This window comes from Lagopus muta, chromosome 16 (genome assembly GCF_023343835.1).
Source record: "Lagopus muta isolate bLagMut1 chromosome 16, bLagMut1 primary, whole genome shotgun sequence".
Classification (NCBI taxonomy): domain Eukaryota; kingdom Metazoa; phylum Chordata; class Aves; order Galliformes; family Phasianidae; genus Lagopus; species Lagopus muta.
In genome coordinates this window covers 6,087,642-6,112,856 of record NC_064448.1, presented here as the reverse complement: position 1 = coordinate 6,112,856, position 25,215 = coordinate 6,087,642, and the positions used below count along the sequence as shown (strand labels likewise).

Sequence of the window (25,215 nt, the reverse complement as noted above, 5' to 3'; positions counted from 1 at the left end):
GGGAGCAGGTGTGTGTCCAGGGACAAGGCTGGCACTGGAGCATCCCCAGGGCCAAACCAGTGCCCTGACGTGGGGACAATCCCATTCTAGGGTGCTCACTTGTTGGAGGCAACGGAAAGAGGACACGGACATCCGACACACTGCAGGCTCCCGTCAGCATTGTGGCTGCCCACATAGCCATCCTTGCACTGCTCACAGTGATCTCCCTCTGTGTTGTGCTGGCAGTTCTGCAAGGACAAGTCATGCTGCAAGCTCAGCTCCACCAGCAGGAAACAACCCCACCAGGTATCTGGATGCTGCACTCCCTTTTCTTTCCCAGAACTATCTTCCACCTGACCCTGAGTGGGGAACACCCCCAAAATCTCACATGCAGCTAAAGCTCTAATTCAAGCATGGTCCCACTGGCACAGTTTGCACGTGAAAAGCTTTCTAAATCCCAAACTACAGATTCCAAACTCCAGCTTTCCAGCTCCAAAAGGCCATGCTGTCTCACTGTTTACTTACAAGGCATATCCCAGATCCTGGCAGGCACTGGTCTGAGTGGCCATTGCAATGACATGGGATGCATTTCCCCAAAAATAACCCCTTGGTGTCCCTGTAGTAACCTGGAGCGCATTCCTGAGGAGAGAGCAGAAGGAGATGTGAAAAACATTCAGGCAAAGCAAACAGACCCATTTAATTTCCATGACAGAATTCCCACTGGGCTGTATTGAAGGAGAAGAGATTAAAAGCAACAAGGAAGATCTTCTATTCCTCATTGGTAAGAGATAACTGGCCAGGCAGAGGATCTCCTCCAAGGTACTGCATGAACTTGATTTAGGTCTTCAACAAATTTTCCTAGCATGTCCCTACCAAGAGGCCAGATGCAGCCAGCACACATCCCCCAGGTGTGCTGTGCTTTGGCAGGAGGAAAGCTGTGAGCAGGTCAGTGTGGGGGAATTTGGGAGATGCTGTTCCTTCTTCAGGCACAGCCTAATCTGTAATGAAAGCTAAAACCCTCAGGGGTTGGCCTGGAAGCAGACTGTGCAGCACCACTGCTCTGCACAGAGATCCAAACCCCACAGACTGCCACCTGCACCAAGCACGAGGGGTGTCTGTCTGCAGCTGTTCAACCACTCTCTGCCTAGAATAGTGCAAGCTCCTTTGCCCCTACCTGACAGGAGTCACCCAGGTAGTTAGCTGGGCAAAGGCACAACTCCACGTTGCTGGCAGGGACACCCGTAGCTGCATCCGTTGCAATCTCCAGGACCACACGACGCAGGGACACAGAGGAGGAGAGCTGGGAGAAGAGTGCCCGGATCTGCAGCTGCTCCAGGTTTGCCAGCACCATCATGAGCTCCTCTCTCGATACAGGGTTGTGTGTCTCCGTGTGCCTGAAGTTACTCTGCAGGGAAACGAACTGACGTTACTGACAAGAAGAACAAACCCTTATTTTATGGCATCCAGTCCAACCTTCAGCTCCCTTTTCACAGGTAAAGCAGTTCTTGGATTTTCACAGCCAATTCTGCTGCAAAAGACACCATCAAAAATCACAGAATTTCCCAAGTTGGAAGGAACCCATAAAGATCATCAAATCCAACTCCTGGCTCCACACAGGACCATCCAAAAAATACTGAGCTCAAAGCAACGCTCTCTTCTGCCTACAAGCTAGTCATTTCCTTTTGGTAGCATCTGAGCACTTGGTACATACAGTGTGCTAACTCACCTCCACCAACTGCAGCCGGCCTTCATGTACCTCCCCCGGGGAAGGGTAGGAGCCTTCCAGAAACATGATGCTCATCTGATTTCCCTGAGAAAAGCAAGGAAGGCATTGGTCATCACCTCATCCTGCACACATTAGCAGGAGGCACTGGTGAATTGCTCGGGCTGCACCTTCAGGATCACATCTGGACGGGACTCCATGGGAATGAAGACATCACCCCTCCGTGGGTCAGAGTGAAGCTCGTAGCGCAGGTGGCCACCATAGGAGGAAACCTAAGGAAGAGCCAAGTTGCATCAGCTGCTACCTGCAACCTGAGTCAGAGCTGTCCACGCCCCACAGAGTGGGGTCAGGGATGTGCAACACTGCTGGTCCAGCTGCCACTGCGCTCTTACCCGGTCCCCAAGGTAGGAGCTGGGTGCAACCCAGTAGAGCTCCTGATAGGCATCCAGGAGGTTCCTGAGATCAGCACGGAGGAGCTGCTCCCGCAGGCTCAGGGCTGTTGGCACCTCCTGGCGATCACTGCTCATCAAGAGCCAGCCATTCATGTCGATGAACTGTAGGGGAAGATCAAGCATATGTATTTCTCCCCTTGTGCCCTGGAGGAGCTACGGAAGGCATTTGGATGCTGATGCTTAGAAGAGCAATTCTCAGTTTGGCTGAAAAGATGCCAACAGGGTCACAACCTCACACACATCCTGATGAAGCCATTGGAAAACTGAGCACTCTTGCCTGACATAATCCCCAAATGCCATCCATGACTTCCTACCCTATGAGACTCCAGAGACCAGGAAAAGGGTCTGAAAATGGGAGATGGGCATAGCAGGACAAGGATAACAATCCTCACACCTTCTCTTCCACCAGGGTAAGACAAGTGTACAATGAAGACCCAAGACAGCAGCTCAGCTGTCCTGCTGGTCCCTCACCTCAGCTCGGTACTTCACAGCACTGCGGCAGCGATTGGTGGCACCAAAGCAGAAACACTTGGTGCACCCCTTGGGGTTGCTGGCATCCAAAGAAAACGTCCCCAGGCGGCACTGGTCACACCTCGGGCCTTCCACATTTTCCTGGAAGATATGCAAAGCTCAATATTGTCAGAGGCTCCTTGCTGGGTCTTAGCAGAGAGCAGAGATGGCTCTAGGAGTGATCAAGCCCAACAAGGCTCATCACTGTGACACTGAAAGACAATTAAGCAGTCCCCAAACAAGTTTGCCACCACACCACACAGCAAACATTGAATTCTCTTGAACTAAGCACTTCAAGCCCTGCAAAGCAGCAGGAGAAGGCAGCTGAACAACAGTTTGAGTTACTCCGCTCACACAGGAGCAGGAGCGAGTGGGCTGACAGCTTCACCTGCATCATTCTCTGACAACAGGGCTCAGAGTTCAGGCTGCCTGACTGCCCACGGACAGCCTGGTGAGTGAGTCCTGGCAGCCAGGAAAGATGGGGAGAAGCCTGTCAGGGTGTTCTGAATCGCACAACCCAGCAGGAATCAAACACCCGCAGCCCCAGGGCTAAACCAGCTGTACAGCCAGAGCAAGGAGACTTGAACCAAGCATAAATGCATCACGTGAAGGCACTGGAGGACTGACCTTGCAGTGACACTGCCCTGTCACCGGGTCGCACACGCTTGCTTCAGTGCCATCAGGATGGCAGTCACACCGCCGACAGCTGGGGTAGTGGTAGTAGCCAGGGGCACAGAGGTCACACCGTCGCCCAATTATATTGGGCTTGCACCTGGGCAGGATGCAAAAGATGCAGCATTAGAAACCTATGCTTTATGCTGCTGTATTTGCAAAGCTTCATCCATGCTGGGAAGCACACGGTGCTGACAAAGAATTCTCTATCCTGCATGTTTCCTCCCTGCACCCTTCCAGTGTTTCCAATCACCCCAGCAGCATTCAGAGATACTGCCAGCTGCGCCCTGCACAGGGACAGGGCTTCCTCACTTGCACTGCCCGCTGTCCACATCGCAGCCAAGCTCTGTCAGCTCCTGCACTCCAGGCTGAGAGCAATTGCAGTCCTCACAGCCGACGAGGGGATGGCAACCAAAGGTCTGGGGCTCACAGACAACACATTCTGGCTTCAGGGTGTGAGGAGGGCAGATGCACTGCCCCGTCACCTCATCGCAGAGACGTGTCCCACAGTCACAGGCTGCAAGAGACAAAAAGGAGGTGTGTTTGGAAAAGCAAGAGCCACGCAGCCCAAGGAAGGCACAGGCCAACGGAGGCAGAGCTCAGCAGCTCTGCAGAGAGCTGGGCTGCTTTCCTGAAGCTGTTTCAAGGCTAGAAAATGCAACTGTTTCCAACTCTGTCTTTGCCCCCAAAGGGGCCAAGTAGTCAGTGCTGCACAAAGCGGGGCAGGAGACAGGACAACTTACGCCTGCAGTTGGGGAAGCCCCAGTAGCCGGTGGCGCAGCGGGAGCACTCCCGCCCGATGACATTGGACTTGCAGGGACACTGCCCACCAAAGGGCTCGCACTGGCTGCCCCGCGCCCCCGCCTCGTGGCACTGGCAGGGCTGTGCCCCGTTGTTGTAGAATAGGGACAGCGAGATGGCAGAGTCACGGCAAAACCTCGACGACGTGCTGGGACTGCAGAGGAAGACAGGAGGAATCGTCATGCAGCCTCCCCACCACCCCAAAATCCAGCAGGATTTCTTATATAAACATGTGCTAAATTGGTGGGATGGTGAGCACGCCCAAACCCCCTCAGGTTTGGTCACTACATAAGGAAGTATTAACAGAGACCTCCCCACAATCCCTATAAAGGGAACATGTTTTTGCTCCCTGAGGAGTGTGCAGCCCCCATCCAACACAGCACCCATCCAAAGCCAAGTGCCTCACTTGATGTAGAAGCTGTTAAAGCCACAGCTGCTGATGAAGTCATAGGACTTGTCCAGGGGTTCCTCCTGCAGGTACTGAGAGCTGTAGCTGTCCTCTGGCACCACGAGGATGTAATCCTGCAAAGGACAAGATGGGTGCGCCAGGCTTTTTAGCTGAGCTGACGGATGCAATCCAAAAGGAGCTCACTCAAAAGTTCAATTACACCTTTCATTTCTCATCAGCTCATCCCTCACGGGACATAATATAACACACAAAGGTGCCTGAGTACTGGAAAGAGCAGGGGCCGACTCTCTAGTGTGATCTATCCATAAGGCTTCCTCTACACTAATGCTCCACATGAGGAGTGACTCAAATGCACTGGCAGAGTACCCTAAAAGGGGAGCACTGGCTGTGCTTCAACACAGAGCAGGCACCTGATGTCATCTTAAACTCCCAGACATGAAGATGTCTGGTTTCCTGTTCTGCCTTTCAGCTATTTACCCAGATTTTGGTCAGTGCAGCCCTGCTGCCCAAGGTTTCTGCCTTGCTTTGGTGTCAAAACCACACAGCGAAGGATAACTGTCACATACTGGTCCTGCTCTCAGTTCTACAACACTAATACTGAAGACTGCACCTTTCTAAGCTGGTTCAGAACTGAGTGATGATGGGAAATGTTCTTATGGTGACACAGCCACAGAAATCCCCAAGGAACCCAAAGACCAGCACTGCTGGAGCCATGTGGCTGGAGCCTGGTCCAGCATGCCCCAGGAGCTACCCAGAGAAATGCTCACCAGCCACAGCTGTTTGCCTTCTGGCACTCGAACAACCACCATCAGGTCATTGTCAGTAACATCCAGGACAATCTGGTCCTCAGCAACTACCAGGCTCCGGCACCCATAGCCATGTGGGCAGAAAGTAGCATTGGTCTGACCTGAAAAAAACAACAAATCTATTGGTCCCACATTTCCCTTGGAATCCTCATCACCCCGTTCTGGTTTCAAAGAGATGAGTCAGTCTTTCTTCACATTTGCAATCCTTGGAGAACCCACTATTAGCTTTTGGCATGGAAAACGTTCTGGGACTCCTCTTTGAGGGCTTCTGCCCAGCAGCTTTTCCCTGGAACCTTGCCCATCTCACCTTGCCAGATTCGCCCACCGTTGATCAACACTTCCACAGGAAAGGTGGGATGGTTGGGTTGGTAGTAGTGCAGAACAAAAGCGTAGCGCCCCAAGTTCTGAATCCGGCTGTTAAACACAACAGCAGCCTGGCCCCAGACACAAGAACAGAGTCAAAAAAAACCACATCGGTGATTTCTGCCCCAATTACCCAACTGTCTCATATCAGTCAGACTTTTGGTGAATCCACCTCCCAGCTCTCCACTCTTCCCCCTTAATGGCACCACCTGCAAAGCTGCTCCTGGAAGCCCAGAGAACCAAGCAGGGTAGAATGGAGGTAAGACAGAGGAGCCCATGGGATTTACAGCTTCAGGCACAAGGTTAAAGTCCCCGTTAAATTCCAAAACTACTCATTGCTGAATTGGTAAAGCTACAGAAGAAAGAAGGAAAAATCCAGCCCACCCTATGTTGATGCTGCTACCTGTGGTGGCTGCAAGAGGATGAGCTCTGTGGTGGAGTCCATTGCTGTGGGAGGCCGAGGTGCAGGCTCCAGTGGGACTCCAGCTGGAGCCACAAGGACAGCTTGAGCCAGGGGGACATCAGGGGCAAGAGGCAGAGCCTGGGCCCCCTCCAAAACAACTGACTGGGAAAGCTTGAGGAATCTTGAGGGAATGCAGGAGCTGCTGCAAAAGGAGACAATGGGACGTAAAGAGAGGATTTGGGGATCCTGGCAGGAAAAGCACAACCTTGGCATGGCAGGTGATGAAGCATGACTGATGAGGGAGAGCTTCTTGCTGGAACCTGCAGCTCTGTGACACACGCTTAGCAGTAAGGACAAAAACCTTGCAAAGGCTTATTTCTGTGCATATATTATACATATCTGTCAAGAATTCAGCAAGTACCTCTTGCTGCATGCAAGCAAGGACAAGAAAGCAAGCTTATTCATGGTGACTGCTCAGTACCTGCCACAGGAGGCAGTGTGGAGCCCAGGGACAGGGCCAGCCACCTGGCTTCCAGCCCTTGTTCCAGCACCGCCTGCTTAGTGGATGACAAGGTGCTTCACCTCAGCCTCCTATGCCACTGATTTCTTTTAGCTATGTCAAAAACATAAGAAGCTGCAAAGCTGAGGGAAATGGGGAAGCAACTCTTTTGAGTTACAGCCACATTCACACTAAAATCCTGAGGGTCTTCAGACTCTTACCTATTGGATGAGAACATGCCATGGACACTGATGCAATGCACCTTCGGCTCGACGAACTCCATGGTGAACTGCTCAGCAGGAACAAGGTGCACTTTGTGCTGCCACACATGAAAAGGAGACACCCAGTTACACTACAGCCTCTGGGAGCCTACAGCGGCTTCTGAGTCCACCATCAGAGCACCAAACATCCCCTCATCAGACTCTGGCTAACATACAGCAGACCACACCTATTTCCTTCCTCTTCTTCCCTGGTGTTTAGGAACTCCTAAGGTGTTTAGGAGCTCCACTTCTATCTCCATCTAAGCAACTATGAATGTCTCCAGGTAAAGTGGGAAGAAGTACTGTCATGTTGCTGCACAGCTCCTGCAAAGAGCAGCTTCCTGTCAGCATCTTCTCCCAAATCCAAGTCCTGTGATCTATTTCCAAACATGCTGCTGTACACTCTCTCCACCTCGGACTGCACATGACATAGATGGAGATCTAGCATCCAGCCCAACCAGAGCCAGGTACTGCTCCCACCTCTCCTTGCAATCTGTTAACAGCAACTTGTGAGAGGGAGCCTCACCAGGAAGAAGTCAGCCAGGTCAGCGATGAACCGAATCGTGGCCTCTGAAGTAAGTTCAAAAGTTGCCAATCTGCTCTGGGAATCCACAGCAACCCCTCGACAAAGGAAACTGTGAGACGAAAATAGATTTTGAGCAGGGTCGTGACACATTTCTTGTCTTGCCAGCTATATGTCCCAGAGGCATTTAGACAAAATCCCTGTAAATCTTTTGATGCCTTTTCTGGCAGGTTTCCCAAGGACACCTCAGACATTTGTTTCCCACTGCACAGTTTGCAGCCTGAAGTCAGACACTTCTATAGTAAGGGGCATAGTTTGACCTTCACCACTGGCTCCAATGAATCTGCCTGTAGGCCATTCCCCAAACCAGGGCCCCTACCAATGTACCCAGTTGCAAATAGGAGCAATAGGCCACTTGGCAGAGGTATTACAGGACCCTGCTGGCACGATAATGTGCCAGGGACGCCACGCAGTTCCCAGGGTCAGCCAGTCAGTAAAATCCACATCCAGTTAGAATCAGTTTGGACACATGCAGCTTAGATATACAACATTGCAGCATTGCTTTCCTTATGCCATAAGGCAGAAAAAGCTCAATCAAGGAAGTCTGCCCTGGCCAGGTCACAGGAGGACTGAACTTAGTATCTCAGAGCTCACCATACCTGTAGACACACGGGTAGAAGGTGAACGTGCCCTGCTGCATGGCTAAGTGCGGTGAGCTGATGGCAACACCCACCGGATGCAAAGCATTGGGGTTGGCATACTCCACCACCAACACGTATTTTCCAGGTTGGGCAACAGGCAGTGACAGCTGGACTTCCACCTGGAGAACAGAGACACAGCTGGAGGAGGGGGTCCTGTCCCACCTCCCATAGCGAGGACATGTGATGCCTGTGTTACAAATCCTCTGCAGCAAACACTGGAGTTTGCACCCCACTGCTGTTTGCACCCCTCACAGGAAAAGACACACAATGGCATTTGTGGCATTCCAAGTGATCATGAATTAAAAGGTGTTCACAGCTCTGGTCCTCAAATCAATCTCCCCCTTGTCCCTGTGCAGCAGTTGCTGCTGAGTGAATCAGGGCAGAACAAGCCATACTCAGAAGCACATGCTACTTGTTTGCTTGGGGTGATCTGTTCCAGCTTTACACCCTGAGGTTTGTGCCCCTGTGTCCAGCTGCCTGCAGAGTGTCTTCACCTCTGTTACCTGCATACTGTAGACTCTCAGAGAACACTCTAGGGGTACAAATCAGGACTGCAGGGGACTGAGAGGATGCGACAGCCCTTACCACGTACCATGCAAGTACCATGCAACCTTTGTAAGTTGTTTGTATGCAAGACACTGCTTTTGGTCTTGAGGAACAGGGCATGCAAGCACAGCCCCAACACTGATGGAGCAACTGAGGTGCACTTCGGTGCAACATCCTTTTGATAACCTGCCCAAGTGTATGCAAAGCACCGGACAGTGCAGAGATGACTGCCACCATGCAAGAGATGAAGCAGAAGTGCTACTCACATCATTGCCACTGCACATTGCCATCCAGGGATGGGAAGGAGTGAGCTGCTCCATGGGACAGCCTCTGGGTAACCTGTTGTCCAGCCTGCACACCGCATCCACCCCTGCCACAGCAGGGAAGCCATCCAGAGACAGGTACTTATACAAGAGGCAACTAAAAGTATAAGAATTTGAAAAGAGCTTTTGTTATATAACAATTGTAAGAGCCAAGGACACACATGAAGACTGCCCTGCCCAAAGAAGCATCTCGAGTAATTGTGGTGCAAAACCATTTGTTACAGGACCAGCAAGAACAGTCAGAACAAAGAACTTCTCCCCTTCGAGTTGTGCTTTATGCTGAGGAGTGCTGCTATAGTGGAGAAGATAGGTGATGTCCAGAACCCACCCAGCCTCCCTACCTGCATGACAGAGGGGTCCTGGGCAGCACAAGCAGATGCACTGAGATGCTCTAAGCACTGACCAGACTGCCCATTCTTTTTAAATAGTCCAGCAAACACTAACTTGTAGCCATTTTCCAGCGCTACTGACTGACATATACGACACTGGGAATGTATCCCAGCACAGGAAAGGGCTATGGTCTTACTGTATTAGATCTCCAGGGCCTGTAAGAACACACATTGACTGTGCCATGGATGAGGTGACCTGTGCATTGGACTTCTAGGCCAGTGCAGGCTCACCAGACTTTATCAACTATGGCAAGCACTCCACAAAACAATTTTACTGCATCCAGACTCTCATCAGATGTACACTATTTTTCTAAACTCCAGACCAAGAGCTGAGTCCCACATGGCACAAAAATACAGAGATTCTTACTTCTGGGTGGCTTGTTCCGGGGCTGGCTGGTATGTACACGGATCCGTGACCTTTAGCTGCAGTATTGGAGCTTCATAGTATGAGCTGGGTAGCAAGACCAGATAGTCCTAGGCAGAGAAAAAGGAAAGTGAGTTCCATGTAGGATACCTGTCCGTGTAGAGCTGCTGAAGCTCCTTGTGGTAGATGGAACACAGGGGCTGGTCCTTACCAGCAGCACACCCTCTGCTTCGACAATCAGAGACCAGGTGTTGGGGTTGAGTACGAAGGGCTCCCCAAAGCTGTTCTGGGGGACAGTGACAAAGGCTGGCTCCGTGCTGGGAGCAAAGACAATCTGCTTGCTCTGCTCTGTACCTGGAGTGGGAGGGACAAGAGGCTTTGAAGGCACTGGGGAGGGGATAGAAAGTCTGGGGCTGCAAATCAGAGGCTGCGCTCAGGAGAGCAGCTCTGTAGTGCAGCAGGGAGCCCTGGGCTGCTGCTCTCTTGGTGCTGCTGTAAGATGCCCCACAATCCCACGTTGACCCCTAACAGAGACATCTGCTCTGAATCTACTCAGTAGCTTAACAGGAAAAAAAATATTAAAATCACTGTAATCCTTAATGCTAATCCACAGCTTTCACAGTGTGCTCTGCATACCTGGACTGCAAAGTGCAGAGTATTCCATGCCAAAGAGCATTCTTCCTGCTAGAGAAGGAACTCATTTGTGAAGAATTTATTCTGAGACAGACAAAAAGAATTGCCCAGATACATTCTTCCTTAGAGATATTCTGATCCCAAGTCCACCAGCAAGTTAACCGTCTTCTTGCAAACTCTCAGACTCCCAGTCTGTGCTCCCATCCTCCTTGTCTGCCATGGACTGAGATTTAGATAATGATTTTAACCTGCAGGAGTGCAGCTGAATAGCTCCTTGGCTCAGCTGACACATTCCTGTAACCATTCTATTCATTAACTTTGGACGAAAAAACAGCAGAGCACCTAGAAGCAGACCGCCTGCCCAGCAGTTTCAGGAGGGTTTTTAAGCACATGGTTAAGGGGGATTCACTGAATATGGAGCAGATGACATGAAGAAGTGGAGAATGCCACACGCTGACTGTCTTGGTATTGTACATGGACATCAAGGCAAATTGCAGAGGGTCAGAAACTAAAGCAAGGGCTTTTGCTGCTGCTGGGATGAGTCAGCCTCTCCTCATGTGTGCTAGAGCTGCAGCAGCCTGGCTTCAGCTGGGGCCAAACTCTCACTTTCACAGATGGGAAGCAAAGGTGAGGATGTGAGGAATGAAGAGACTTCCCTGAATAGGTCATGGGGCAGATTTCTTGACGAGCTGAACTTTGCGAGGACTCCTTTGAGAGCTTACACAACTCAAACTCAGATGGGTTGTGGAGGTGGAGAGGGAAGAACTGGCCAGTAGACCATATGCTTGGAAAAGGCTTCCCTTTTCACAAGCCACATCTTGCTCATCTTCTTCAAGCAGAGAGATTAAATGGTCAAATATGACCTTTTATCTTCTTTTCCGGCTGCTTGTCTTTTACCACTTGCCCACTCCACCCAGGCAGAAGGTGGCCCAGTATTTCTCAGGCCAAATGGTCTATGAAGGAAGCTGCTCTCCTGGATCCCTTTGCTGGTGTAGCAGTCCAGCAGTTTGCCTTTCAACACTATAAAAAAATCGCTGCTTCTGAGCAAGGAGAGAAGCACATCATGGGGCAAATAAGCTCTGCTGCTGGACAGGAAAGTTCAAATACTTCCTGACTTTCAGTGGGATCCTCAAGCATGAGCTTCATTCATGCTCCTCTCGGCTTTCTGCTGTGTAATATGGCTGGCCTTAAAATTACCAGCTATTTTTCCCCTCCAAAAAAAAAAAAAAAAAAAAGAAAAAGAATATCTTGGCATTTCAAACTTTGTATATCAGATCAAAGGCAAAACATCTTGTATGTCAACTCAAGAAAGAGGACATTACTTCACATACAAATAAATTAATTTGCTGATGTCAGCAACCTTGTACTGTGCAAGTACAGCAGGATAATGTGGCTGTACAATTCACAGAGAGGCAAAATCAATCAGCCAGCTGTGCCCTAGGGTACTTGCATGGCTTCAGGTCTGTACCCACACAATTCTGCTCGCACTGATTCCCAAAATAACTGATGCCCAGGTCTCTAGGCTTGTTCAGCCACCTTATTGTGGCTCTTCTTCCTCTTCAGCAGCTTGTGTCTTGGTAAGAAGCTAATCACTGGAGTGCACTGCCTGTGTAACATGCAATTTCAAGTCAAAGACTTCCAAAGACTGTGAAGCCAGCAGCATTTTTAGGAGATGCACAAAGCAAGGACAAGCTTGCACACATCAGAGTAGCTGCTAAGACTATGTCCAGCTGCCAAAGTTTGGATCCCACTGCCAGCACTTGGCAGATTCTGGTTTTGTGGAAACTCAGCTCAGCTCTGCCTGGGGCACTGCGGTGACTCTGCCCCTTGCTGGAGAGACTGTATCTAGTTGTACAACAGCCTTATCCACCAACAGTCTGACTGATAACAGTCCTCAATGAGTAGCTCCACAACTGGAGACCAGCTTTCTAATGCTGTGTTAAATAAAGGAGGCTATAGGCTCAAATCAGCCTTTGAGTTGGAAGGGCAGATCTAACAGGTAAAGCCATATGGAAGTGTCTTCTGCAAAGGATGATGAAGAAGGTTGCCTGGAATGGGGAGGAGGTGGCGATGGTGCAGGAAAGCAGAGCAGTCTGGGATCCTTACCTCTCCTTCGTGGCTGATAAGCTGTAATTTTGCCATATACAGTGGCCCCTCCTGAATTAATATACCTCAGGATGACATGGAACAGATAGAGCTCTGCCTCCTTCACGTTTACAGTGACTCTGATTTTATTCTGCAAAAAGCAAAAAAGCACATGGGGCACACGTCACTGGGAGGCCAGCTCCTGGCCACTCACCTGCTCTGCAGGGGAGCCTCACCCACCTGCCTACCTGCCTGCCTGCCTGCCTCTCTTCCCCCTCCCCACCATCCCATGGCACAGCACTGGCCAGCCACCTGGGATGGGCACACTCAGGATGGGCACACGTGGGACAGTCACACCTCAGACAGGAGAAGGGGCAGAGGAGCAGTGTCGCAGCGTGGAATGCTCTGAGTTAGTCTAGAAGTGAAAAATGCACTTACAGTTGCCACAAATATTAAACTTTCCTTCCTCAACGACCGAGACCCTCCCTTCAACACTGGCGGACCCCCGGCTGACGTAGCGGAAGACGAGGCGGAAGAGGTCGGGGGAGGTCACATTGAGAGTCACCACTACCTTGGGCTGGTGGGAGAGAGAAAGGGGAGAGAAGCAGAGCACACCTTCAATTACCTCCACCGCTGACAGCCACCAGCCCAAGCGCAGCCGCTTGGCTCACTGCTCCCAAAGCGACATGCCACAGCGCAAGGAGAAGACAAGCACCTGGCCCTACAGCCCCAGCACGGGCACCTCACGACGACATCCCCTGCAGGGCTGCCTGCAGAGCATGCGAGCTGACAGTGGAAAGGGGTGGGAAGCCTCTGACCGCGTCTGGAAAGTTCTCAGGCACAGCAGGGTTGTTCAGCTAGGCTGGTACACGTGCCAAGTCAGAGGAGAGGTTTTAAGAAATCCTTGCTTTTCTTATGCACGTAATGCTTTTTGGCTTTGTGACATAACCAGCCAGCAGGTAGCAAATGCTGAAGCCACTGCTCTTGTGCTTCCACATCTCTGATAAGATGCCAACAGAGAAGACTGCAAATGGAGTTCATTCCTCATCCCCAGGAAACTGCAAGGCTGAGAACCACCGGTGCCAAGGAAATACATCATTGAGCGTGCATCAGTCCTCTGCCTATCTGGATACTGCTTGGGAAGTCCTAATTTAAACAGATGCCTTAGGTAACACTCACTTTGAAGAGGCCTAAACACCTGCTTGAATAGCCCTTCTGCTTATGGTGGAAAGCAGGGGGCATGCCTGGGGAGACTCCTAAGGAGGGTTGTGTTCCTGGGAGCTGCAGTTATACACCCACAGGAGAGCAAACTGGAAAGACCTTTTAGAATGCAAACTACAGGAGAGAACTGCCAGCAGATAGCCATGAGTTTGCCCTTCTATCAAGGCCTATTTCTATCTTGGTGCCAACACTGGATGCAAAACAAAGTCAAGAGCTTGAGCACGAGCATCATCCTTAAACTTTAAAGGCTAGAATTTTCTCAAGGGAACCTACAGTAGTTGCTGCCCAGCTCCTAGGTACAAATTCAATGGAAAAGAGTCAACACCTCTGGCCTCTCTGTTATTTCACTTAAGTGTGAAAAAAAGTAAAGAAAACTGAAAGTACACACACCAGAATAAGGAACCTTAAATGGGACAAGACTGTAGGAGAACAACTGCCCTGCACTCTATCCCCAAACACACACACAGGTGACACTTCAGCAGGTGCTATGCAGAAGAAGAATCCAATGAGAATAAGAGAGTCAAGAGATGAAACAGCTTAATCTCTGGGGCTTAGACAATTCCAGGTTAGTGTAAATCATATTTATGGCAAACCATCTGTCAGCAAGAGCCGAAGCTGAGGTCTGAGCTGAATATGGAAGCAAAGAATCTGCTTTATTTTCGGAAAAATGTGAGAAGGTTATGCGGAAAGATGCAAGAAAGAGCAGAGTCAGAGGAAACAGCCGCAAGGAAATCCCAAGACAGTGTTTATAGACATCCCTGTAAGCAATCACCAAGCGACCACCTCTGTCTAACCGGATTAGGATGTCAGGGGACTCCCAGTTTAGGATCTTTCCCCTCATCAGTCTATGCCGTCCCCAGAACTACAGGAAATATCTCCACAAACAGGCTATATATACACTGTGCTGTTTATGTTGGCTGCCACGTGGCTCTGAGAGGCGCTTGGAGTAACAGATGTGTGCCAAAAACACGTCAGCTTTCTGCTGACTGCATCCTCCCCAGGGGGAGCTGGGCTGGGACCAGTGTACCTGGATGGAGGACATCTGTGCATATCCGCGCCAACTGAAGCCCTCAAACTCCAGCGGGTTGTAGCCGAAGCGCACAGCCCGGCCGTCTGGCGTGGTCCCTTCCTCCAGCTCAAATTTCAGGTGGTGAAGGTCAGGGAAATAATGATCCCGCACAGGTCTGGGGAAGAGAAGGAGCACTGTGACTTTTATCAGCAGGGAAAGGCTCCGGACTCACCCAGCTCACCCCCCAGCCCCTTTCGCCTCTTGAGCTGCTAGTTTCAGACGCTTCATGCCTTTGCTGCAGGCAGGAGGACACCTCAGCCAATGCGTGGCTGCCATCCAGGCGACCAGGTCCCCACACAGGACACACCAGCCCCAAGGGATGGGCACGAGGCAGGGCCCTGAGGTGCAGCTTACTGAGTGCAGGTGGGCCCACGCGTGTTGTGCCGGCAGCGGCAGGCTCCGCTCCGCTCCTCGCAGGATGGCCCCAGCGACCCACCGACGTCGCAGCGGCAGCCTGTGGGCAGGAAGCGCCTGTTTACATTCCCGCCATGCTAACGAGCTCCTGGTCCCTAATCAAAGGCGCACCCCAGCGGGTGGGGAGGCCGGGGCCACTATTTTTATTCCATTGTATCCGTTTTCATATTGGCCCCGGCCCCGCTTGGATCAGCTCCTCTTCCACCTCAGCGCCGAGCTATTTGCAGATATCCAACGGCTGCAGGAGGAACAAGGTCTGCAAGCCCTCACAGCCAGGCACCGCAGCACAGCGGCCTTGTTCCCTCTTCCCAACCCTTCCGGGACTGTGTGGGCCAGCCGACGGCGGCCGGATCTCCTCCTTCTCCTCTTCCCATGGTCACGATGGAAAGCAGCCAACCCCACGTGTCCGTGTCCACCTGCTCCCAACAGGAGGAAGGGGGACAGCTGCGAGGACATGACCACCGGGCTCCCATCCCTAAGCCTTAAGGACCTTAACCAGTGGTAAAAGCATGAATTTGGGTTTCCAGATACCTAGTAAGATCCAGCACATGTTCTAGGTCACAGTATGCCGAAAAGAAAGAGGTGGGATGTCTGCTCCTTCTCTCCAAGGCCACCAATCAGTTGAGGTATGCAGACGCTTGCCCAAGGTCCATCCCGTGTGCCCCCCTCCTTCACCTGACATGTCAGAAGAGAACTCACCTTGGCAGCCAAAGTAATTTGCGTTCTCCATACTGAAGAAGCCATCTTTGCACGTTGAGCAGAACTGGCCACACGTGTTCGGTTTGCAGAAACACTGCCCATTGCCCTAGGACAGAGCAGGGATGGGAGCTGATTCCCTCTCATTGTTCCTCATGGCTGAGCCGTTACTCAGCTACGTGGGTTCTAGTCAGAGGTGCTGGAGGAACATTGTGAGTTTCATGCTTCCTGTGTGTGGGTGGGCCAGATAAGGGCCAGATAAGTGCAACTGCCCAAAAATTCAGGCAAACAAAAATCCAGGCATCCTGGGCCAGACCCAGAAATATTTAGGTGCCTAATTTATGACAGGTCTTAATCCTATGTTGTCATGCAAGCACAGATTGTGGTGTGACCTTTGAGAGTTCAGCGTCAGGATGGGAGTCTCCAGCAGCTGCTGGGAGAGCTGAAACACACGCAAGACAGCACAGTTTCAGATGCGCCTGGAGGCACAGAAAAGCAAACTCACCTGCTGACACTCCGCAATTCCACTGATGGTGCCCTTGGTCTCACACTTGCAGCCTGAAGAGGGGAAGAGGAACAAGAAATTCAGAAGAGCATTCAGCACCTGAGAAGAAGCCTGATGGGTAATCATTACCCACCATACCAGAGGACACTGCCTGGGATAATAGGACCTGGGAGCTGGTCAAGTAGAGGGTAGCATTGCACATGGGCTCACTTTTCATTTTGGACAGTTATCATTACAGATACAACTGTCAAAGACATTTGACTTTTCTTCACTTTGAGCCATGAAAGTCTAAGTGTGCAAGGTCTTCAGAGGGGGGCCAAGAACTCATTGCATGAGCTCTGTGTTCCACTCCAAGCAAAGGCTCTAGCCTTTTCCCTCTCCAAGAGGTGTCCCAGGTACCTCCAACATTGACATATCTCATGGTAAGAAGGAAGGAAAGGTATCACTTCCATGCAAAAGTGGTGGCCCCCACTGGCTTGGGTTTGAATCTTGTATCATTACAATGTGGAAAGGACTTTTTGGGGTTGTGCATTGCCATTTCCTTACTCGTGCAGCCATAAGGGTTATCTGGAGTCAGGTTCCAGTACAAGGGCTTGCATCTGTCACAAGCTGGGCCTTCAACATATGCCCGACATGCACAGGAGCCCTGGAGAAATGGAGGAGAAAAGAGCAGGTGAGAATTTACGTAACAGTGGCTGAACATAGTGTCTGCTACCCTACAGTGAGCAATGGCTGCTTCTAGAACTGTGCTTTAGGAATGATTTGGCCCAAGTGAGAAAAAGAGGGATCATGCTAAACAAACAAACAAATAAATGAATGAATGAAATGGCCTGCAGAGGTTGGGCAGGTTCATCTGATGATACTCACTGGGGCCAGCGAGGGATCTGCAGTCACTAACCCAGCTGGGTTACAGGAGCCCACTAGAAAAGAGAGGCACGAGGAGGGATTTATAAAGAGACAACTCACATCCTGATTGCTCCTCAAAGCAGTCATTTCTTCACCGACATAACCGTTAGGGAACAACATCCCATTTACCAGCACCACACCATGTCCAGGACCCCAGGGTCCCTGTCCCAGGAGGAGAAAGGAGCTCCTACCTTCACACTGTGGAAATCCATAGGCGCCCGGCACGCAGCTGTCACAGCGCAGCCCCGTCACTTTGGGCCGGCAGCTGCACTGCCCCGTCTCCTGGTCACACGTGCTGTGCAGAGAGCCCTCCCTGGAGCACTGGCATGCTGCAAAAGAGGGGAGAGGAACTGCTGGGCTTGCAGGGCACAAAGACTCCTGCATTCAAGGCCTCCCTCCAGCAACCTCTTTTGTCTGCCTGACCTTCACCATCACTGAAGTAGTCAAAAACAGGTTATAAATAACAAATGCACTCATTCTTTCATCTAGTAAAAAAAAAAAAAGAATAAATCTTTTAAGAAAAACAATGTTTTCACATTTTTTATCAGAGCCATTCACGTACATCTATGTGTTTTTCAGTGGCAGGGAGAGAACTTTTGGTTAAAGAAAAGGGAACGTGTGATCTCATTCCAAAACGATCAGCAAGCAACGACAGATCTGCAAAAGCTCATTTGCACCCAGGCCCCAAAGAGCAATACTCAGCCATGATGCATATGGGCAGCAGGTCCACAGCACAGGACCACAAACAGCCATGGCTCTGCTGGGGGCGAGGGCAGAGTGATGGCTCTGTGCTTCCTGCACAACCTCCTGCAAACCACACAGCAATCCTGCTGCCATATCACACAAAAGGTCAGCGAGCTGCTGGGGAGCTGCCCCTGCCCTCCTGGCACAGCCAGCACTCCTCAATTCCCTTCCCTGCTCTGATGCCAAGGGGGATATGGTACAGCAAAGCACTGTTAATTAAACAACAGATTTTTTAAAAGCCAGGTTTTCCTCTTCTTTCCCTGCCATGATTCCTCTACTCCCCTGCAATCTGGATACTGCTTTAGAAGAGAAGAAAAAAAACAAAAGACTACTGAATTCCTATGAGACCATTTCAGCATGCCTTCAGCCTCTTCAAAGGCATATTGCCGGCATCAGCAGTTGCAAGGAGTGCTCTGCCAGCTGGCTGCAGCTCAGGCATCTACATTTAGTATGGTGCAAGAGGGTGACGATGCTCTTTTGTAGCTTCAGGGAAATGGTATCACAGATTATTTTTTTAATGAGCAGTAAATTCTTGCTGGGAGACAGAAGAATACATCTGGCTTCCAGTCAGGCTGCCAACAGGAGGGAGATGGGGACACTGCCCAGAGCTGGAGAGGGCCATTCAGAGTAACCAGAACTCAGCCCTGGCACCAGCAGGAGTGATGCAGTGCCCAGGGAAGTCACTGGAAAGCTCTCTCCTTGAATCTGGGGCTGACATGAAACCCCAAATTCTGATCTTTCAGAGAGGGAGTCTGAACCGATTCATTATCTGTAGGTCTGTTTCAGAGGCCATATATCCAGACTGAATTTTATTTCCAACCAACCAGACAGACCCGAGCTCTTGCTGTTAGTGACAACGGGCTTGGAGAGACAGAACTGCACAGCCTCTGGGGAAGCATTCCTTAGAGATGTTTCCTCACTACATAGCATGCCTATCAGATGAGATAGCCAGGTGAACTGTGCACAAGAAAATTGATTCCTGCTGCAAGAACCAGTTATATTCATATATAACCCTTGGAGCTGCATTTCAGAAAGGGAAACCATTACTAAGCCAGTAACAGCAGCTATTCCCTTCCCTCCCCTAAGATCCGCTCACAAGGGTGGTTACTCACGTGTGCAGCTGGGGTACCCGTAGAAGCCCAGGGCACACTGGTTGCAGGTGTGCCCTGCAAAATTCACATGGCATCGACATTGGCCAGCTGGGCTGCAGTTGTTGTCCACAGCACCCCGGGAATCACAGGAGCAAGCTGGAAGAACAGGACTGATGAAACGCCTGAACCATGGCCAAGCACTCAATTGTCAGTCGCTCCCACACAGATTAGTTATTTACATAAAAAGAGTTCATTTCTTAATTCCGCAGAGACATGGGGAATACCTTCATCTAGATCACAGCCATACCAGGAGAATGACCCTGAGAGGTGGCGAATTTGTTTTTACAGCCTATTCAATGCACCTTTTAGCAAGTTAATGGACAATAGCATGTGTCCAACCCATCAGTTTAATGTTTTTGTTGCCCTCTTTTTTAACATTTTAATTAAAAAAATATATATTTTTTAAAAATTGCCACTTATATACATTAACTGTGTTATGTTTTATATATGGTCCCATGCAATTACTCTTCACCCAGTGCAGCCCAGGCAAGCCAAAAGGTTGGAGACCCATGAACTAAAGAGAGACAAGAAGGTGTAAGCTGGGACATTCGGTCACAGCTGGGTTGTGCTGAGGAAGTGTGACTAATAACAACTGCTCCTCCTCCAGGCTTTGGCATGATCCATGACCTCCAGAACAAGCCCGCCAAATTCTTACTGCAAATTACATGGGTGATGTTGAGAAGCATCAACATTCTCCAAAGAAAGGCATGTTTTTTCATTTCCAAAGAAAGGGGAACGTGACAGACCAGCTGGAACTGAATGTTAATGCTCATTTAAATGTCCCATGTGAATAACCCAAACTTGAGGCACACTCTAGCAATTTTTATAGCTGATGCACTTTGAGCAGGGAGCTGGGTGGGCTTCTCTGTTCCGCATTCAGCTGCACATCCTCACAAGGAAACCACCAGATGTGGTCCTCAGCTGCCTTGCCAGCACGGCCCCAGCTTGTTCTCCTTCAGTTGGAGCAAACAGCTCCCCTGACAGATGCTTTGGGGAGACAGAGTGCCCTGACTCGAGGCCATTCCCATCCCTTTGCTGCTGCCGCAGGTCCTTACCATAGCAGTGGGGGTAGGAGTGGTGCCCAGAGCTGCATTGCTCACACCGTGGCCCTGTGAACTCAGCCTTGCAGAAACATCTCCCGGAGGAGTCGCAGCCTCCCGGCAGCGTCCCAACAGCACTGCAGCCACACACTGCAACAGAGGGAAAACACCTTCTGATTTCCAGGAGTAAAGCTTGCGGCACAACAGGGCATTTTCTGAGGCTCTCGAACAGCCACATAAGCGTTCAAGCTGTTTTATCTCTGCCCATTTTTCCATGTCCTCCAAAATGCCCACACAACCACTTTCTAGTCTTCCTCCAAAATCCTACCAGAAGACGCTGGCTTTGCTGTAATATCTACCCTACAGCTGGCAAAGGCAAACTGCTGTTCTCACACTGACTGCCTCTGTGCCACCCTTGTCTTGTGCTCATTTTTGGGCGTCTTTTCTCCAGTAAAGCATCTGTAGTAAGCAAGGCAGAGATCACCTCAGGGTATCTGCTGCACACCGGTCCATTCATGGAACCCACCCAGGCCTGGGGAGCACAGATACTCACGCTGGCACAGGGGGTAGTTGAAGTAGCCAGGGGCGCACTGATCACACGAGTGACCTTCAAATCCTGTTCGACACAGGCACTGTCCTGTCTCACTGTCACAGGTGCCATCGTACTGACCCGGGCCAGAGCACTGGCAGGCTGGAAAGCAAAAAGGGCACTAGTTAATAAACAGCTTCTTAAGTGTTTTCCCCTCCTAAGAAAGGAACCAAACTCCTGCTTCCTCTGGGCTGGAAACTGGAGAAACCACAGGGGACAGAGCTGACAGCAAATATGCCCAGCCCAGAGCTCATATCCATATGGAATTTCTCAACAGCACCCCAGGGCTGGGAGGACACTAGAGGGTCACGGTTGGGTGGAAAATACCAGCAAAAGTCCTGGGAATTTGTCACTTGGAAGTGAGGCTGGAGAATTCCTTTCTGCAGAGTGAGTGGAGGGTGGGAAGAAGCAGGGAGGTGAGCAGGGGAAGGCACGGGGCTGCTAACCCTGAGTCACTCACGCTGGCAGAGGGGTCCATAGTGGCCTGGAGTGCACTGGTCACAGTGTGTCCCCTGGAAGTTGGGTTTGCACACACACATCCCCACCCGAGGGTCCTTGCGGCACGCATTGCCTTCTGTCCCACCAGCATAGCAGTCACAGTCTGCAGGGGGGCACAACAGGCAACATGAAGAGGACAAAATGCAAGACAACAGCTCACAAGGTTTTCCCTTAATAACCTTCGTATCAGATGCAAATGTTTTAACCAAGGCCTGCTTAGGTGAGCAGCACGGCTGGCTCGTGGGGTCACAGGATGGCTGGGAAATCTCATCATCACACAGTGTGCAAGGTGCTAGTCTGGCAGCAGGGCAATGTACAGAGCAGACTAATGCTGTCTGCACCGCTCACTCAGGGCTGATTTGGCGAAGCACTGCCAAAGAGCTGTGCACAAATTACCACGGATTTCAGCTACTAAGGGTGGGGCATTGGCTCCTTCCCTGCTGAATTCAAGCCCTTCTCCCTGTTAGGGCCCTCATCCAACTCAGCAACAGTATGGGTGATGGGCTGAGGGAGGGAAGTGCAAAACTTGTCTAGCAAGCAGAGGCAGGGGGAGGCAGGGAAATGAGAAGGGAAGTGAGAAATTCCATCTCAGAAAAGAAAAGCCTGCCTGGAAGATACAGAGTTTAGAGTATCAGAAGGAAGGAAAAGGTTATCTGCAGCACAGTGGGGAGCATGAGACAGGGGAGGACACAGTGGGAAAAGAGAAGAAAAAGGACAAAGGAAGAGATCAGCTGAGAGGGGCGATTGTCAGAGAGGAGGGAGGTGCAGGGGGGCATGGCTGAGAATTCCAAACAACAGAGAAAGCAGCTGTCTGCACACGCTTCCCAGACACTTGCAGCAGTGCTGCTCTGGCTTTGTGCAGAGGGGCTGTCAGCACAGACCCACCGTGCCTTCCAGCCTACAGAGAGCGGCAGCACGCATGGCAGGACAGGTCTGTATCAAAACCCAAAGGCTGAGATCAGGGCGAATACAGCTTGAATTCCAGCTCAGCCACAGTCCCTCCATGATCTTAGGGTGCTGCTTATAGGGAGGCCAGAAAGGCCATTCCCTCATGGTTTGAACCTCAGAAGAAAACACACAGTCATGCTCTGAGTTTCCCTATCTACGATAATGGGATCATAAAGCTCACTTTCTCCTACCCCTCAGCTGCCTGCTTTCTCGGAACCACTGTGTGTCAGGCTTGTCTCTTACAACCTACAAGCTCTGTAAGCTGAAGACCTGATCTTGCTTTAGAGGACATGATAATAGCAGGGTGACTGCCGAAGACAAGGAAAATTGCAGTTCTTACTTATTATCTGTCCTGCAGGGAGCACTTGTTCTCCAGTATCGTTATAAGCAAAGGCTGGAACAGCTGTGTGGAGAAAGAGACATTGCACAGGTCATCATACCACACCAAAAAATCAATTACAGCCACTCTTAACGCAGGCTCCTGAATGATGTCTTTTTTCCTCCTGCACAGAAAGTGGGAGATCAAACATTAGACAAATAGGAAGTTCCCACTGACCCTCTGGCTCCATCTCAACCCACATCAAGTCCAGCCCAATTTACATCTGTGGAACAGATGGACAGGAGTGCCAATGTGGCATGGGATAAAGAGAGAGAGCAGCCCCTAACAGAGGGCCCTGACCCTTCCTACACCTGTTGAGTCTAAGAGGTCCTGGACTTGGCCACGCATGGCCTCTCTCTGTGTACTCACGGTAGCAGTGGGGGAAGTCCAGGTACCCCTCAGCGCAGGCATCGCAGTGCTCCCCAGTGTAGTTGGGTTTGCAGTAACAGCGGCCAGTGAGGTCCTCACAAGTGCCATCAGTGAAGTCAGATTTGCAGTTGCAGCCTACAGAGGGGACAGCAGTGTCATCACAAGCACAAAAGGGGCACTGCTACAACGCGGTTTCCAAAAGAGGCTCCACAAATTCTGCAAATTCTCTCCAAAAATAAGTGTGATTTTGCCTCTTCAGAACGAGTCTGACTTAGAGGAATTGCTACCACTGTCCCTGTCACACTGTGCAGTCCCAAGGAAAGCAGCACAACCTGACTTGCTGTTGCAAGAGTCCCCAGGTTCCCTGGAGAGGCAGTGGTGGCAGTGGAAGGCTCAGGGGAAGGATGTCACACCAGTCACAGCCACCAGACCAAGCTGGGCTCCCCATCGGGACAGACATAACCCACTGCTGCCTGGAGATCACAGGCATCCATCCCAGGGTCACCAAGCACAGGAGGGTGTCTATAAGCTGCAGAGGAAATCACACTCACGATAGCAAATGTATGGAGAGTCGATCGGGTGGTCAGGGGAGCGGTAGTATCCTGGGATGCATCTCTCACAGTTAACGCCAGTGGTGTGATGCTGAAAGACAGTGAGAGGGGCATGAGTTCCTCTGCCTGCAGGAATGGGTTCATGCTCATCTGTCAGATTTCCTAACAGGGTCCAGAGGGATCGACTTGGGAGCACACAGAAGACCTAAATCTGATCAAAATTCCATACACTGATTTGAAAAAGCGTTTCCTGTGTAAACTCTGAGTCCTTGCATAACTCCAGCTTGAGTTCCAGGTTCCTATCTGATCTCAAGCCCATTCTACTTGCTTCAGTCGGTAAAATGTCCTGACAGCTTCAGGCTAGGAGAATGGGAGTGATGAGCTTTCTCCAGCAAGATGGTGCAGCTAAAATGTTACTGCCCAGGTGTGCTCTTCTTATTACCAGAGTATACTCCTTTCACCTATGGCAAACAGACCAAATTTCCAGGGAGAGACCGTAATTATGATAACAGAGGGTGGGGGCACAGAGCTGCCAGTGAAGCTGAACTCCAGATGTGACTACAGAAACAATCACAAGGATCTGCAGCAGCCTTTTCCAGCACTGTCCTACCTGACAGTCAATGCAAACACCTCCTCCTTCATACTTGTCCTCGCGACTTTTGCTGGCTTTGTGACGATCCACTTCTGGGTCGTAGTAGCAGTCGTAGGCATGGCCATTGCAATTGCAAGCTGAAAACACAGGTTTTAGCTAAGTCACCAGCCAGTGGGGGTCCTGGATCTTAAGATATTAATTCCTCCTGGTGGGTTTGATACCAAATGGGTTAGGTTTCAATGAGGAAGGTTGCCTCCATGTATCTGGGGGATCACCCAAGCTTTGGAGCCCAAAAGAAGAAACAGCTCTGCCACAAGGCTGTGTTTAAAACTGAAAAAAACATAGCAGGCACAAAACCAGGACAAAAGTATGTGCAGGCATGTAGAGACGAGAAAGAGAAATTACCCAGCTTTGGGGCCTCCAGTAGTTTGGTTTAGAGGGCAACATTCTTGCTTCTTTTATCCCACCTGTGAGCTTCATCACAAGGTGGGGGTGCTGTCTGTACAGCAGGACCCAGCCCTGCCGTGCTGCCCTGCCTTTCTATGAGGTGGTGCAGTGCAGCTATGCTCCGTGCTCTGCACTCCCACAGCAGCACAAATTCCAGCGTCGGCATTTACCAAAGGTTTCTCCGGACAAATAAAGATGTCCTGTATGTAAACAGACCCAAGTGCAATTCATCTTGGAGACAGAATTGAGCAACAGGACTCGCCTGTGTGAACCCTCGGACACGCAGGAGGAACCGAAACGTGATTAGAATCATAGCCCTGTACAGATCTGAGGGCGAGCCTCGACTAAACAAAATTAACCACCGTGTAAGCTGTGCTGCAGCTGTGCCAATGAGCCGCACGTCACCCGGCGCTGCGCACCGCTCAGCACGCCGCTTGGGTGAAAGACTTCACTGCACTGCATATCAAGTGTGGTCAGCCTGTGCTCTGTGAAACAGCTGGCAAGAAGGCGGTTGAACCCAAGCCTGACTTACGCTGGCATTCGTTGGCACTGTCGGCAGTGGCAGGTTTCCACGGGAACTGGTTGAAGCCAGGGCAGCAGCGGTCACAGGACCCGCCACAGGTGTTGTGCTGGCAGTCACACTGCAGCCTGCAGG

At 50.8% G+C, this 25,215-nt stretch overlaps 1 protein-coding gene across 4 annotated transcripts in view; it reads right to left on the bottom strand.

The window, feature by feature from the left end:
- The window catches only part of LAMA5 (laminin subunit alpha 5), a 78,705-nt gene that overhangs the window by 14,385 nt on the left and 39,105 nt on the right, over nt 1–25,215 (bottom strand). For 2 of the 4 annotated variants that reach the window (XM_048963496.1, XM_048963493.1), the window contains exons 7-43: nt 25,093–25,208; nt 24,132–24,250; nt 23,522–23,612; nt 22,971–23,105; nt 22,563–22,625; nt 21,237–21,377; nt 20,741–20,878; nt 20,203–20,337; nt 19,109–19,243; nt 17,444–17,581; nt 17,214–17,266; nt 16,893–16,992; nt 16,347–16,399; nt 15,845–15,950; nt 15,086–15,185; nt 14,690–14,846; nt 12,880–13,018; nt 9,935–10,077; nt 9,727–9,833; nt 8,914–9,067; nt 8,060–8,220; nt 7,404–7,512; nt 6,839–6,936; nt 6,119–6,320; nt 5,660–5,786; nt 5,314–5,453; nt 4,544–4,659; nt 4,080–4,291; nt 3,649–3,853; nt 3,292–3,436; nt 2,626–2,766; nt 2,095–2,256; nt 1,873–1,974; nt 1,706–1,789; nt 1,154–1,384; nt 505–618; nt 100–227 (exon numbers count right to left, since the gene is read on the bottom strand). In XM_048963496.1, the coding sequence (XP_048819453.1) occupies nt 100–227; nt 505–618; nt 1,154–1,384; nt 1,706–1,789; nt 1,873–1,974; nt 2,095–2,256; nt 2,626–2,766; nt 3,292–3,436; nt 3,649–3,853; nt 4,080–4,291; nt 4,544–4,659; nt 5,314–5,453; nt 5,660–5,786; nt 6,119–6,320; nt 6,839–6,936; nt 7,404–7,512; nt 8,060–8,220; nt 8,914–9,067; nt 9,727–9,833; nt 9,935–10,077; nt 12,880–13,018; nt 14,690–14,846; nt 15,086–15,185; nt 15,845–15,950; nt 16,347–16,399; nt 16,893–16,992; nt 17,214–17,266; nt 17,444–17,581; nt 19,109–19,243; nt 20,203–20,337; nt 20,741–20,878; nt 21,237–21,377; nt 22,563–22,625; nt 22,971–23,105; nt 23,522–23,612; nt 24,132–24,250; nt 25,093–25,208 (4,800 nt within the window). Of the gene's footprint in view, nt 1–99; nt 228–504; nt 619–1,153; nt 1,385–1,705; nt 1,790–1,872; nt 1,975–2,094; nt 2,257–2,625; nt 2,767–3,291; nt 3,437–3,648; nt 3,854–4,079; nt 4,292–4,543; nt 4,660–5,313; nt 5,454–5,659; nt 5,787–6,118; nt 6,321–6,838; nt 6,937–7,403; nt 7,513–8,059; nt 8,221–8,913; nt 9,068–9,726; nt 9,834–9,934; nt 10,078–12,462; nt 12,593–12,879; nt 13,019–14,689; nt 14,847–15,085; nt 15,186–15,844; nt 15,951–16,346; nt 16,400–16,892; nt 16,993–17,213; nt 17,267–17,443; nt 17,582–19,108; nt 19,244–20,202; nt 20,338–20,740; nt 20,879–21,236; nt 21,378–22,562; nt 22,626–22,970; nt 23,106–23,521; nt 23,613–24,131; nt 24,251–25,092; nt 25,209–25,215 lie in introns of all 4 variants that reach the window. The other 2 variants (XM_048963494.1, XM_048963495.1) reach the window with 2 other exon arrangements.